The sequence below is a fragment of the Aplysia californica genome, unplaced genomic scaffold, assembly GCF_000002075.1.
Source record: "Aplysia californica isolate F4 #8 unplaced genomic scaffold, AplCal3.0 scaffold00912, whole genome shotgun sequence".
In the NCBI taxonomy this organism is placed as follows: Eukaryota; Metazoa; Mollusca; class Gastropoda; order Aplysiida; family Aplysiidae; genus Aplysia; species Aplysia californica.
Window position 1 is genome coordinate 128,088 of NW_004798182.1, and position 16,462 is coordinate 144,549.

The window sequence follows — 16,462 nt, forward strand, 5'->3', positions numbered from 1 at the left end:
ATTTTGAAGACAGGGAAAACATCCAAATGAAAGAGGAAAGAAGAAAGAAGATAGAAAGAAGGCAGAGGTGATGCATAAAACTACATAAGACAGGATGGCATTGATAGCAATGTAGTAGGCTAATTTACTACTAAACAGACAACACTCGCAAAAGAGAAATAAATAGTGGATGAGAGTAAGAAATGCGAAAAACAAGAAGAAATAGTATACTAAAAATAGACAAGTTTCTTTTCTTTTGGGGGTTCAAACTCAAAACTCACTCTGTCTGCAGCCCTCTCCTCCATAACCGATAGGGCAGACGCACAGGAAGCCCATGCTTCCAGCGAGGTTGTGGCACCGGCCAGATGGTCCGCAGGCACCTAGACGGGAAAACAGAATCAACCAATGAAAGGCAAATGTCACTTTGAGATTAGCTCCTAAAAGTCAAAAATATAAATAAATGCAGTTTACCCTCAATTAATCCTATATATATGGTCGCTTTTAAGGACACACGGGTAAAGCCAGGGTTTCCAGAAATCTTGACCTACACCAAAAGTGGGCATTGCCCTACCTGTAAGAGATGTTTGGTTTCATTGGTGTGTATTATATTTGTTAGGTTAAATAGAAAAATCTCCTTGTCTTTTAAAGAAGCTGAACAGGGGTCCAAAAGCTTTACCTTCTCATTTTCTCAAAACAACATTTTTTGGGACAGCCCCCTTGTGCTTAAAAGCGACTATATTATCCTTCAGGTCTAAAACTTAGACTCCAGGCATTAAAAAACTTCAAGTAAATTGACAATTACTAGAGGACTGTGTGGGGATAGATGACTAGAAAGACGCAGGTTTCAGTATATACTTCACATCAAATAATGCCAAACACCCTGAGAAGAACATGAATAAAACTTGAAGGTCACAGACAAGTCACAGCTATGATAGATTCACATTAACAGATTACACACATAAACACACACACAGATGTACTCACACACACACACACACACACACACACACACACAGAAACACACACAAACACACATACACAGAAACACACATAAACACACGTACACACAAACGTATTCACATATATAAACAGATGCACTCACACATACCTCATACACAAAATACACACATACACACATACAACACACACATACACACAAACAACCCACAACAAACACATTCACATACACACGTACACATATACAACACACACGTACACACAAACAACACACAAAAAACACATTCACACACACACATGTAACACAAAAGTACACACAAACAACTCACAACAAACACATTAACATACACACACACACACAACACACAACAAACATATTCACATACAACACACAAACACACAACACAAACAACACACACAACAAACACATACAACACAAACACACGTACACAAACAACACTCACAACACACACAACACACAACAAATACATTCACGACGTACCGGGGTAGCACTGTTCACCCTGCAGCTCACACCGAGCTCCGGCAAATCCCTGAGGGCACGCGCAGATGCGACCCACGGCGTTGTTGAAGGGCGTGCACACTCCTCCGTTCAGACAGAAAGTCTCCTCACACACCTGGTACTGTTCCACGCCAACGATCTGGCGAGCTTCACCACCGAGGTTCAGGCCAACTCCGCCGATCTCGATCTGGCTAATTCCACCTGAGGGGGAGACAAGGTAGTCACACAGTTATTGGTTGTTTCTTCTTTCTTTGTCTCGTTTTGTTCAACGTAGTTCTTTCATGAGCTTTGTAGCATTATTTTTAATTATAGTTGTTCTGTGCCTACATCAGAATGAAAATAGTGTGTGTGTGTGTGTGTGCGCGCGTGCACAAATATATACTGTATGAGAAGAAAGGACGTAGTACAAAATGTTTTGAAAATGGGTATTCCAATGTAAAGCTCATTGAGTTATTATTTTTGGAAATGCGCTATATAAATGTTATATTATCATTATCATAAGTAAAAGAGAAAAACTGTGAGTGTGTGTATATATTAACAATAACGGCTATAATTTGCATATTTTTTAAACCTGACAAGATACACCATCATCAAAAGGTATTTGTTGTTTAATTTTGTATTTTTCTCTAGTTTTATTCAGTATTAGCTTATGTGTTTTGGGGGGAAATGAAAAGAATAAACATGCATTAAAATACAAGTGCTTATGGGGAAATGATCACAGTTGACCGCAAATCTAAATGTGTACCTATAAATTAGATAATACCTTCAGAAATTGAAATAACCAATCCACAACATTGATTATTCTTCAGTACTGTCTTATAGGAATTGTTGCAAATGATTATCACTTTCTTTGAGAAAGGCAGCTGAGTCGAGAGACTAGAGCATCTAAATAGTAATCAATGGTCTTTTCATGCTGGGGGAAATCAAGCCTGTAGGAGGAGAAATAATTTTAAAAAACCCCCCAAAAAACAAACAAAACAAACAAACCAGTTGTATCTTTTTACAACCCAAAGCATTCCCCAAAAGAAAATAAAAGACATTTTTAAATGTTTGCTTTCCTGATCCCTCATTAGAACTTGTGAAATGCATTAAATAAAACATAATAAGTATTTTCATCAAGAGGACTACCCAGGATAGGGAAAGGTGGACAGTGTTTGTTCGTGGCCTATACCCTGATGCAGGGTGAGGGAGGCATTGATGATGATGATGATGATGATGATGATGACGATGATGATGATGATGATGATGATGATGATGATGATGATGATGATGATGATGATGATGCTGATGATGATGGTGATGATGATGATGATGGTGATGATGATGATGATGAAACATTTTCCAATAATTTACCAACAAATCCAGAGGTGAATCCAGCGCTCCTTGGCACAATTCTGAAGTCTGGCACTCCGCCGACGTACATTGGCTGGGCAATGTCCAGTCCACGGAACTGTCCGGGGGCGACTCCCGAGTATGTGGGCTCGTCGTTGACCATCATGGCACCTGAAGTAGGACAAGGACAGCTTTTTAGCCTCTACAGTTCTTTTTTTTTCTTTTTTTTTTTTCATTGCGGAGCTTTCATTCTTTCATTTTTGGGAGACCATTGCATTTTAATTCATTTTTAAAAAAATGTATAAGCATGAAAATGTGTCGCTACATGGGGGAATCAGGCGCTCGTCAATTATTGGGCTTGAGGGGGGGTTATTGGTATCACCATAAAACTTGTTCATTTGTCTTGCTTTCGTTGAAAAAATTACACACCTATCTTGAATAGGAGTTGAGATATTAATTTACAATTGAAGGAAATGGTGTTGCTTGGTTTCAGAAGTAAAATTAGTTAGAAAGTGGCCGACAAAGTTTGGTGACTACCAAAGCTTGAGAGTCCTTGGAAAAAGCAAAATACATCTTTTGTGCCTTTGATCAACGTTTTTCACTAAAATCCACATATGAATGTGTTTTTAAGCGGACATTAACGATGTTGAGCCCCCCCAAAAATTCGAAAACATTTGCCCAATGTCCATAAAAATACAGATTTCTTCACTTTCATTATTTTGACGAGCGCCAGATTTCACCACGCTGCCTCTCAAATGATTTATCAATCAATAAACTGACAGCAGAAAAAGTCTTGAACCATAGGCCCTAGTCACCAGGAGGTGCAAACATGGTACACTAATTACGTATGCCCCAAACCTAACACTAGAATGTTCACTGTTTTTTACTAATCATATGGCGTCAATTTGATTTATATGGGCAAGAGATAAAAAACAAAAGAGTTCATGATGGATGACTGACCGTTCTGGGCCTGGCGTTTGAGGTGGACGGTGTGCCATCTGTTCAGCTCCAGAGGTTCCTTGCCCCGGATGATGGCCGGTCCAGCACCCACGTCAAATCTGGGCACAAGAGGTGAGAGCAATGTAACATTTTTTTTTTACCATCTTCATCTATGTAACGGTAGTAAAATTGTAGAGAGGGAGAGAGAGAGGGAGAGGGAGAGGGAGAGAGAGAGAGAGAGAGAGAGAGGGAGGGAGGCAGAGAGAGAGAGAGAGAGAGAGAAAGAGAGAGAGAGAGACAGAGAGAGACAGAGAGAGAGAGAGAGAGAGAGAGAGACAGAGACAGAGAGAGAGAGAGAGAGAGAGAGAGAGAGAGAGAGAGAGTGAGAGAGAGACAGAGAGACAGAGTGAGAGAGAGAGAGATATAGAGAGAGAGAGAGAGTGAGAGAGAGAGGGGGGTGAGGTGAAAGGATTACAGTTGGAACCAAGTTCTTTCTACTGTTGTTAAACCCACTGAGCAATTACCAAGTGAAAATGAGCCAAATAAATGTAATTTATTACAATTACAGCAAATGTAGTAAGCTCCCATCAACATAATAGTGTAAACTTAAAAGAAATATTTTTGAATACCAAAGCCCCAAGATCTGGAATGCTTTACCAAGTACTTGAAGAGAGATCAAATCTTTTGATTTTTTCAAATGTCAACTGAAGTCGTTTCTGTTTGTTAAATTAATAAGATGAATATTTGGAGTAATTTTCTTCAGTCAGAACACAGCATTTTATGTAACTGTTGTACGTTGTAAACCGCTCAGAGCCTGTGTACTTTAATCGGGGTTGAGAGCTATATAAATGTCATTTACTATTGTTATTTTATAAATGTATTGAGTTTTAGTACCTGAACTCTGGGTAGGCACCATTGAGGCCGAAGCACATGAAGTCTCCATTGCCTGTGTCGTACTGTCCGTTGTACAGAACCATTCCGTCGGTGGATTCCGGACGGAAGGACAGAAGAATGTCAAGGTCAAGATAGACTTCGCTCAGAGGCTGGAAGGCCATGTAAGATGTTGGGTTTTGTGTGAAATATGGGACCAGTGCTGTGGAATAGAGAACATTAATTGAGATAACAAGCAATCACAGACAGAAAAAAAATCATTTTTAACTTTCAAAACAGCTAACAAATTGTCATAAGATCCTTATCATCCTTCATCTTTGCTTTCTTACAACATTTCCAAATTCCATACCAAGAAATCAAAATAAAATTATCCCCCTTCTCTCTCCAACCCCCCCCTCCCATTTAAACATTATTCAAAACCAATATACCAATATGTACCATGATAATCCCAAAGGGGTTTGTTAAATTTCCAATTCAACTTCCATAGAGAAAAACAATACAAACATAGCCTCAAAACAAGGAAAAATATAAAAACAAAACATGAAAAGAAAGAAAAAGACTCCAAAGCCATTCAATAACTCTTAGATCACAACAGATCAAAATTGAAAAAAAAAAAGCAAAACGAAACAACAAAACAAAATAAAACCAAAAAAAAACTTTAAAAAATGTTTTCTTTTTCTTGTTCATCCCTAAATGGATATTCCCATCTCAAGCACAAAGGCTGCTGTTTACTTCAGGTCCTCCAGGCTCCATAAAAAAACAAACAAGGGGTAGATGTCAACACAGAAGTCTTTACAGGGAATCAGGCTTACTCTGCTCGCCTCTCTAGCTTCAACAGCACAAAGTCTGCTTCGACTATCAAGGCACCCCGGAAATAGCGGGTCACAAGAGAGTGACAAACTTACAAAAGAAGTAGAGGGAAAAAATGACGATAGTAAGGATTAGGAAAGAAAAAGCAGCAGTTACTGTTGCAGTTCAGCCACAGTTATGAGCATGGCATTGATGAATCAGCCCATTTACAGTCTACTGTGCATAAGAACAATTAAGTTAATGTCCCCCCCTTTGGGAATGGCCTAAAGACACTTCTGTAGTGGCACCACCCGGGGGGGGGGGGGGGGTAAAGATGAGATTCTCTCTCATAACAAACCTCCGATGAGCAGCACGACCGGGTAACGAGTGGTTCCGAAGCGGTTTGAGGCCAGGCAGTTGTAGGTTCCGGCATCTTCCTCACGGACACGGGGAATGTACAGGTCTCCTCCATCTGTCACAGAGTGCTCGCTGAGACACACAACGGGGAACAACAATCAGATCACAGTCAGGACATCATATTATCATCATTATTTACTTTATTTTTACTTACTTATCCTCTGTTGCCATTAAGCATCGAGGGGAGATGCAGTTTTCTATGGTAGGCCAGCTCCGCAACTCTTTCAGTTGTGATATTATTATGTTTTCTCATGACACCCTCGATCCATCTTTTGCGCGGCCTTCCTTTTCCATTATAGCCTGAGTGCTTAGTGTTATAGGCTCTCAAGGCTGGCTGGCTAAGTGAAATATGTAACAGGTGGCTAAACCATTTTATTCGCTGTCTTTCTATGAAATATCATCAGCAAGCTTTTCAAAAGAGTTTAAAACGGTTTCTAACTCAGGCCAGAGCCCAATATTCAGTCTGACAATCCCTGAGAGTAAACTATCCAACATAGTGCACATACTTAACATATTCTCAATCCCACAATTTTGAGTTCCTTTGATTGTTTCTCCTTTGAAGTGTTCAATCTTTTTTAGTCTGTGTTCGTTCTGACCTATTGTCTTTCATTCTTTCTTTCTGTATTTGCTCTGATCTTTCGTCTTTTATTAATTCTGTACCGATATTTACTCCGACATTTCTTCTTTCGTTCTTATTTTCTTTATTTGCTTTGACCTTTCTTCTTTCATTCTTTCTGTACCCATATTTGATATTTACTCTAACTTCCTGTTTTTAAATTAATAAGATGAATATTTGGAGTAATTTTCTTTAGTCAGAACACAACGTTTTATGTTACTGTTGTATGTTGTACTGTATTGTAAAGCTCTCAGAGCCTGTGTACTTTAATCGGGGTTGAGCGCTATATAAAAGTATTTTATTATTATCATTATTATTATTCATCTTTCTTTCTCTCCATCACTTACTCTGGCAGGTCTCCCTCCTCCTTCATCCAGGAGATCCTGGGCTCGGGGAAGCTGGAGGCCTCACATCGGAGCTGGGCGGGGCTGCCCAGAGCAGCAGTGGTGTAGTCTTGTTGCACAGAGATGATGGGTGGGCCTGGTTGGGGGGGGGGGGGAGTGTAGAAAGTGTCAATATATCAGAATATGAGGAGGTAAGTTTTAGTTTTAGTACGAGTTTTTATGCACTTGCTACACAAACCAGAAAATCCAAACAGATAGTCTTTTTTTATAACTTAATACACTGATTTTTGTTTAGTTTAAATCAAAGTTTAACAGCATTTGAGATACAAATAGGTCATATATAAGTTCTGAAGATTAGAGGTGTTGCAACATGTAGAGAGTAACATACAATTTGAAACATATGTTGTTGTTGTTGTTGTTGTTAGCCATCTAGTAGCATCTGAGCGTTAACTCTTCATGATGCCATTCGGTAATAGCTGCATGTCTGTTCTAATTGTTGTCTTAAGGAGTAGAGGCAGTTAGATGTATGGGGTAGCTTGGGAAGAGAACATCCCCTTAAATCAGTTAGTTTTCTACAGAACAGATGATGTTCCACTGTTTCTGAGTGGTAGTCACATAGTGGGCAGGCAGCAGACTGCTATTTGCAACATATGAACCCAGAAATATAAATATAAGATTTTTAAAAACTCACTCTGAACGACAAGCTGGACTTCGCGGTGGACAGATCCAGCATTGTTGGTGGCGATGCAGCGGTACACTCCGGAATCTTCGGGGCGGGCCTCGGGGATGATGAGGATCCTTTCTCCGATGATGGCAGAGGCTGGCAGGACACCGTCCAGTTTGGCCCAAGACACGGTGGGTGGTGACACAGCTGTGAAAACAGAGAAATGATTTGTTACTAATGTCGTTCTTACGTCGTTCAGTGCTAGGAACACAGTGAAATGATTTGGGACTAATGTCGTTCTTATGTCATTACCAGTCAAACAATTGATTGTGATCATCTTAGTTTTAGTATTAGTGAAAGTTTTATGGCACTTGCAAAACAACTAGGTCATATAACTTTTAAGTGACAAAGGTTAGAGGTGTTTCTCGAAAGTTTAAAAAAAGATTTAGTAGAGGTTTTACTGTGCTCGCAACTGCATAAGGTCATATGAGCACCAGAAGATTAGAGGTGTTATAAGAGAGTACCAAACATAAAAAAGAAGAAGAGGAGATAAGGACGATAGATGTTTGACAGGAAAGAAGAAGCAAACTGCACCCGCCAACCACTAACTTTCTAGAGAGTAACATACAGAACAAAGAAAAGGGAAAAAAAGGAGGATAGATGTTTGATAGGAAAGAATGAACAAACCACAACAGAGTGCCCCCCCAACCATTCATGCTTATACTTAGACAAACACATTCGTCTAAAAAAATAAGCACAAAACATACCACCTATACTTATACTTAAACAAACACATACATCTGAAAATATACACAAAACAAAACACCAACACAGTCCAACTCGACTCTGTCTCCGACAAAATATGCACAAAACAAACACCAACACTTACCGTCGCTGACGACACATTCGAACTCGACTCTGTCTCCGACATCCACGTACTGGATGCTGGGGCCGGTGGTAATAACTCCTCCTGTTTCACGAGCTGTAGACAAAGAAAAATCAAAATGCATCCTTGAGTTGACTGGTGTCGAACCCGCACGCACAGGGGACCAAACTCAAATTGCTTTTTAGGTTGAGCTTTGAACAGAATTAACACTCTTTGAGCAGTGGAAAATTCATCTTTTTTAAAACTATGATATGAATTTAAACATATGACAATTACAATAATAACAAATTTAATGAAGACAAACCAGTTTTCATTCTTATGTCATTTTGTCACAGAGCTAGATGTTTGGCCTGTTTCCTTGGCAACTAGTTCGTTTATGTTTGGAGCAATGATCTGTGTTACAGAAATTCTCAGGATGGACTATCTATTCTCTTGCAGGCTGGAAATAATTGTTCACTGTGCCGGATGTGGTTTACAGACCTTGATGTGACAACCGTACTCTATTCAGTCATTGTCAAGTGACCGAGAATAACAATACTTCCCATGTTCCAAGGAATACGGCCGGATGAATGAAATTTTCATTTGTAGTGATTTCTTACAGATATAAACTGTTTATAGTTGGTATCTTTCTTTACTACTTTTCAGTTCAATTTCAAGCCTGTAAAAGCAAAAAAAAACAACCCCAAACTCCCAGCTCATGCAGATTCCATTCCTTCCACAGTGAAGAAAGAGAGGTCTCTGGAAGATCCAGCCTGGCTTGAGATAATATTTTAACAATACCAACTGTTTAAAGTTGAAATCTGTGTCAACTATATTTTAGTACAATTTCATGCCTTTAAAAATAAAACAACCCCCCCCCCCAAAAAAAAAAACAAACAACAACCCAAAAAACCAAACAACAAAAAACTCACTTAAAAAATGACCCCCTCACTCCCCCCCCCAAAAAAAAACTCCCCACCAAAAAAACAACCCCCTCCCTCCCCCAACAGCCCCAACAACACCCCCCCCCCTCCCCCAACTCCTAGCTCAAGCAGATAACGTACTTTCCACGGTGATGAAAGAGAAATCTCTGGCCGAACCAGCCTGGCTGGTGGCCGTACAGATGTAGCGTCCGGTGTCCTCGGGCTGAAGATTGTACAGGCTGAGGGGAAACACAAACAAAGGTTACAGCATCAAGAGTTTTCTACGAGATTGTCAGAGATTGTACAGAAACACAAACAAAGGTTACAGCATCAAGAGTTTTCTACGAGATTGTCAGAGATTGTACAGAAACACAAACAAAGGTTACAGCATCAAGAGTTTTCTATGAGATTGTCAGAGATTGTACAGAAACACAAACAAAGGTTACAGCATCAAGAGTTTTCTACGAGATTGTCAGAGATTGTACAGAAACACAAACAAAGGTTACAGCATCAAGAGTTTTCTACGAGATTGTCAGAGATTGTACAGAAACACAAACAAAGGTTACAGCATCAAGAGTTTTCTACGAGATTGTCAGAGATTGTACAGAAACACAAACAAAGGTTACAGCATCAAGAGTTTTCAACAAGATTGTTGGAGATTGTATCGGCTGACAGGAAACACAAACAAAGGTTACAGCATCAAGAGTTTTCAACAAGATTGTTGGAGATTGTACAGGCTGAGAGTTAACACAAAAAAGGTTACAGTTTCACGAGTCTCAACGAGATAAGGTAATCTCTCAAGGCATGATAAGACTCTAAGAATTTTATTCTATCTTTGGCACAAAAGATAACATTCTGAGTAGTATCAATGAGAAAAGATGCTTTCTCAATTTTATTCTATCTTTGGCACCAAAGATAGCATCCTACCAGCGAGAAAAGGCATTCTCTCAAGGCAGAATAAGATTCTCAGAACTTTATTCTATCTTTGGTTCCAAAGATAGCATCCTGAGTATCAAAGAGAAAAGGAGTTCTCTCAAGGCAGAATAAGATTCTCAGAATTTTATTCTATCATTGGCACAAAAGCACTCGTCTTATTATCCATCTGAGGTGAAGTGGGGGGTGGGGGGTGGGGGGGAGGGTGAGAAGGTGTTGTATGTTATCCAGCATCTCTGCACATGATCCCATTTATAACCTGGATATATGCTCTGCTACGTAAGGTAAAAGAACTGCTGTACTGACTTTACGATACAGACTTTCAAACTTTGAATTTCCACTTCCTTCACTTTCTTAAAATGTAAATTATGGTGGGTTTTTTTGGTGGGTTTTTTTTTCACTTTCATCTTCAAATGTAAGAAAGTACATGGGTAATGAAGGTAGAAAATATTTCTTTACTGTCATCATTCTGTAAAGGTTGATTAATCTGCTGGTCCCATAGACTACTGCAGGAAGAACTTACGTCAAAATTGAATAATCTTCTGGTACTGTTAACTACTGGCCGGAGAAAGAACTTACGTCAAAACGCCGTTCCTGATCTGGTGCTGCAGGGGCAGGTCACCTCCGTCCTTGTCCCAACGGATAACAGGTTGAGGATCTCCCTGGACGTTGCAGCGAAGTTCAAAGGTCGAGCCAGGTGCCAGGGTCTGCTGTTTGGGTCCTACACTGACGACTGGGGGAGCTGGAGTGGACACAGATGAAGCCAGAACAATTAGCAGGCGTTTTGACCAAAGTTGTAATCTGACTAACTGTCAGACGCTCATCTATTTGAATCATAATAATAATAATAATAATAATAATAATAATAATAATAATAATAGATTGCATTTATACAGCGCTATATCCCATATGAAACAGCTAGAAAAGGATGCACAGGACAGGCTTCGCTGGAGAAATGTTCTTGACGGCCTATGCTCCACTGGGAGTTAAAAAGGGCAAGAGAGATATCCCATGCCATATGAGTCTAAGCTCAGAGCACTTTACATCAATCACAAGATCACTGAGTGATTCACAAAAGATAAAATTTTTCCCAGAAACAAGAAAAACCAGTTCAACTACATAGAGTTAAGAACTTTCATAACCATACATTAATTATATACGCATGTAAGGACAGCCGTTATAACAAAACATATCAGCCCTTACTAACACACTAAAATTAAGAATAAGTGAAAGATCTTTTTTTAAAAAAAATAAAAATTAATAATAAGTTTGCACTCAAACAGTGTCTGGTCCCCAAGAGGATACCGAATTAGCTTTGTAACCAAAAACAACTTCTTAGTTTTAGAAAAAGTTTTACGGCATTTGCAATACAAATAGGTAAATAAATATAAATGCCGAAGATTAGAGGTGTTACTAGAGAATAATGTAACAAGAAAATAAGGAGGAGAGATAAGTGCGAAAGATGTCTGATAGCAAAGAAAGAGCAAACAACGCAAGACCCCCTGCCAACCACCCACTAATAATATTTAAGTACATGGGTAATGGGACCAAAAAAAAAAGTTCATGGCTAATGACCCAGATTTTCAGCTCACATCAAGAGAGATGAAAGAAAAGCTTATCCTCAACATGACTTACACAGCACAGTGACGTCGGCGAATCCTTCAGTCGATCCAGCGGCGTTGCTAGCGATACATCTGTAGGTGCCTGCGTCGGCGCGGGTCACTTGACGGATCTCAAGGACACCGTTATTCTCGCGGGCCTGAGGGGAGAGAGTGCCTCCCACCTTGGTCCATTCGATGTTGAACGGTCCTTGACCGGCCGGCTGGCATGTGAGGGAGATAGGCTGGCCGGGCCTGGCCGCCACGCTCGAGGGCGAGATGGTCAGTCTTGGGGTCACTGAGGAAGAAGATAGTTATTTTTTGTCAGTATTTGGAGAGAATAATAAGTACTAACCTCTCGCTCTCTCTCTCTATGTCTGTCTGTCTGTCTGTCTGTCTGTCTGTCTGTCTGTCTGTCTGTCTGTCTGTGTCTGTCTGTCTGTTTCTATGTTTTTCTCTCTCTCTGTGTCTCTCTTTTCATCTTTTTATCTTTCTGAATATATATGTATATATTTTGGATATTTCGGACATCTACCTACTTAGAACAATTCTAACAATCTCTCTATCTGCCAAGCTACGTATCAAAATATCTATTTTTTTTATCTCACTGGGAAAAACTGAGGGCAAATGAGGCAGAGGTAGACCCAGAGCAACCAGCTTTGAGAACCCTGAACAGATGGGTGACAGGGAGAGATCAGGATGATGTAGCATTTTTGAGAGCATTGGGCAAAGGAATGAATGAAGAACCACGATCACCGATGTCTGTCTCAGATCTGGCACTTGATGATGATTATAATCTAAGCTTTTGGATATCAGCCCACCATGAGGGTCTAAAGCACATAGTAGTAATAATAATAATAGTAGTAATCATCATCATCATCATCATCATCATCATCATCATCATCATCATCATCATCATCATTGTACATAGTATGGGAATTAAAAAAGGGTATGAGACTGGGTAGACTTTTCAAATTTAATAATAATAATAATGATAGCCTAATGATGATAATAATAATAATAATAATAATAATAATAATAATAATAATAATAACAATAATAAAAATAATAATAAAAATAACAATTACAATAATAATAAAAATAGCATAGACAGATACCATATTACGTATTGTGCAAATTCCCGCTCAACAAAAAGAACATCAAAGACTCACCACTGACGATGATGTAAATGGAAGAAACAAGAGCTGTGGAGATCGCCTCGCTGCTGACAGAGCAGATGTATTCTCCAGCGTACTCGGGTTCAATTCTCGGAATAAATAGCACGCCGTTGCGGACACTGTGGCCAGGGGGCAGAGGTTCGCCTCCAGGTCTCCTCCAGCGGATTCTTGGGTTGGGCAGTCCTTGGGAGGAGCAGGTCAGCTCAACGGATTGACCGACACGCACGCTCAGACGCTCGGGTCCCTCGATGATGACCTCTGGCTGTACTGAGCCTTCGCGATCAAGAACTGGAAGAGAGGAAAATGAAAAAGGAAAAACAATGAATAATCTTTTCATAATTTTTTTACCCAAACGACCATGTGTACAAATTAACTAGGGTTTCACAATCAAGAACTGGAAGACAGGAAAAAGGAAAAGAAAAAAAATGAATAACCCGTTCATTCTTTTGGGGGGCAATTTAAACAGCCACGTGTACAAATGAACTGGGATTTCTCAATCAAAGACTGAAAGAGGGGGGAAACGAAAAAGAAAATAAAGTTTTAGTTTGACTAATTTGTTTGTTTATTTGAGAAAAGAGAAGCACATCGACACAATAATGGTCATTTAGCGGAGGAAAAAAAGTAAGACAGACAGACAGACAGAAACAACAGAGGGAATGTAAAGAAGTTGGACCTACCAGTGGCGCCCTCCAACCACCTGCAGTTTTTATAAGAGTTTTAGAGCACACCACAAACATAGGACATAGATATAGGTGCTGAAGATTAGAGATTTTACTTTAGAGTAACATAAAATGAAAAGAAGGAGGAAGAGAGATAAGGACTCTAGATGTTTCAGTTTCAGTTTATGAGAAATAGGAAAGAAGGAAAGAAGGAGAAAACTACACCAGAACACCTGCCAACCACCCACAAAGAAAAGGAAGGCATAACATTTTCATACTTTTTTAAAAACAAATAACCACACATACAAATGAACAAGGACAAAAATATATTGCGCTCAAATCGACAAATTATACAAGATCATATCATTGTGTATGTGAAGTAAGCAAAACATATCAACAAATGTATAAAGATTTATTCTCCTTTGGCAATTAAGTAGCATAACTCAGCTGTGTTAACCCTATCCGTACGTCGTCTTTTACTATCGTATCCATACGATGTGGGGAACTCTATGCCACCACTTTCCAAGGAGGAAATTTACTCGTTTATCCAATCCGTACGCTTTGCATAGTAGTCTGTCAAAATGATTGTTTTAAAAGAAATACTGAAAGTTTCAAAGAGACCTCCGTACTAGAAGTATTCTAAAATGTGAAGAGTACAACCCCAGGGGTACAAAATGACCCCAGGGCGTACGGATAGGGTTAAATAAGAGGAAGGCTACAGTGTGAAGGCTACAGCTAAGTCAGCAAAATGGAAATATACGTAAAAATGATTTGCAGAAATTGAAAAAGCAACATTCAACTACTCCCAAGGACAAGAGTGGGGAAGAAAATAATGATGAAGAAAGAAAAATAAACCCATAATGCTAGGTTTTGAAAGGGAAAACTCCCATATATTGTTTGTCTCACCAGTAACATCAACAGTCTCTTCGGTTCTTCCACGATCGTTTGTGGCGATGCAAATGTAGCGTCCGGCGTCCGTCTTGGAGATGGAATCGAACACCAGTCTGGCGGTGCCGTCACCCTAGGAGAGAACAATTGACACCCTTCAGCACTCGGATACTTGGATACTCGGATACTCGGATTTGTTTATGGATTAGTGAAGCTATCGTCACCTTAAGATAGAACAATTAACACCTTTCAGCACTTGGATACCCAGATTTGTTTATGGATTGGGGAAGCTGTTTGAACAATATCTTACTTAAGACACTGACAAATATTTGACTGCAGGAGGGGGGGGGGGGAGGGAGAAAGAAAAAAATGAGGGGGGGGGGAGGGGCCGAGAGAGAGAGAAATACAGGGAAAGCGAGGGGGGACACAGAGAGAGAGAGAGAGAAAGAGAGAGAGAGAGAGAGAGAGAGAGAGAGAGAGAGAGAGAGAGAGAGAGAGAGAGAGAGAGAGAGAGAGAGAGAGAGAGAGGGAGAGCGAGAGGGAGAGCGAGAGGGACATGGAGAGGGGGAGGAGAAAGAAAGAGAGATGGAAAGAAAGGATTACTATTGAAACTGTATGGTGCTTGTGTTCTTTACATTATTGTAAAGCACACTGAGTAAAAGTCTACAAAGAAAACATATATACCATACAACATGTCCATACTTGGACAAAATCAGTCATCAACATGCACCTAGCATCATTCTCAGACAGAAGAGCTAGAGCAATTCAAATAATAATATACAAAGAAATATGCATTATTTCACCCTATCTCAAAAGATCAGGCTTGTCAATTTTTATACAACCTAATCCAGTACACCCAAATTATATACTAACAAACAAAATTATACAAAGTAGGACTGGTTTTGGTGCAGGGTATTAGGTAACATCCTCTCTCATTCCTGACTGCCAAATCCTGGACAGTCCTGGGAAATTTGGGACAGTTGACAAGTCTGCAATATCGGGTGCCTAAAATACCCTTAAAAAAAAATAAAATAATGTGGCGCTTTTGTGTTTAGTAATAACAATAAAGTGTGCTACATTTTGGGTTTTGGAATTATCTGTTAGTCTTAGAGTAAACACAAAGGAAAATGTTTTACAAATAGATAAATACATTATTAAATAAGTGAATACATGTTTCTTCACTCTTATAACGTTTTTTTTGTACGTTACACACCTAAGTGTTGCCATAGCCCCAACTGGAGATGGCTACCACCACAACTGGTTAGTAGTTAATTGTTTCGATACCCTACAATATTGTTATCTGTGTGATCAGAAGCTGCTCTATTTGATCTAGCTCTACCACAAGATCTATGCACTTCACAATCTGTAGGCCTACCATTTCCCCAGCAGACCAGAAAATCGAAAGTAAAGTTTTTGCCCCTTGTTCAGATTCTTTAAAAGACAAGGAGAGTTTTCTCTATAACCAAACAAATATACACATCAATGAAACCAAACTTCTCCTATAGGTAGAGCAATGACCACTTTTGGTGAAGGTCAAGATTTCTGGAAACCCCCAAAATCTGGGTTAGCCCACTTGTCCTTAAAAGCGACCAAATAGCATTTGTATAGCGTGAATTCCAGCTCAACAGCAAGATCTATGCGCTTTGCAATCTGTACCATTTCCCCAGGTGACCTGATAGCATTCTGAAAGTTCCTGGGAAGACACATAATTATTATCTCTCTACTCACAACATCGTAAGCCTCGGGCAGCACGTCAGAACGCCTTCTCTGTCCAGACCTCCAGAAAACGGTCGGTGGGGGATCTCCAATACCCACACACTCAATGTTCACTCTCTCGCCAACGATAGTGGTGATCCTGGTTCCAGGGGTAATGTCGATGACTGGTGGACCTACAGAAACATCATACCACAAATGTGCAAGTGCATTCATTGAAGAATAATTATTAATTTAATTCTCCAGGATGGATCCTG

General features: G+C 39.7%; 1 protein-coding gene across 1 annotated transcript in view; it reads right to left on the minus strand.

The window, feature by feature from the left end:
* LOC101847382 (basement membrane-specific heparan sulfate proteoglycan core protein) overlaps positions 1-16,462 on the minus strand; it is a gene marked incomplete at its 5' end in the record, with an annotated part of 125,383 nt that overhangs the window by 15,618 nt on the left and 93,303 nt on the right. Inside the window, 15 exon segments of the mRNA XM_013089265.1 lie at positions 261-359; positions 1,439-1,657; positions 2,810-2,959; positions 3,749-3,846; positions 4,622-4,820; positions 5,766-5,896; positions 6,788-6,920; positions 7,476-7,655; positions 8,338-8,430; positions 9,378-9,475; positions 10,749-10,911; positions 11,805-12,065; positions 12,940-13,233; positions 14,511-14,625; positions 16,221-16,381. Coding sequence (XP_012944719.1) covers positions 261-359; positions 1,439-1,657; positions 2,810-2,959; positions 3,749-3,846; positions 4,622-4,820; positions 5,766-5,896; positions 6,788-6,920; positions 7,476-7,655; positions 8,338-8,430; positions 9,378-9,475; positions 10,749-10,911; positions 11,805-12,065; positions 12,940-13,233; positions 14,511-14,625; positions 16,221-16,381 — 2,394 coding nt within the window.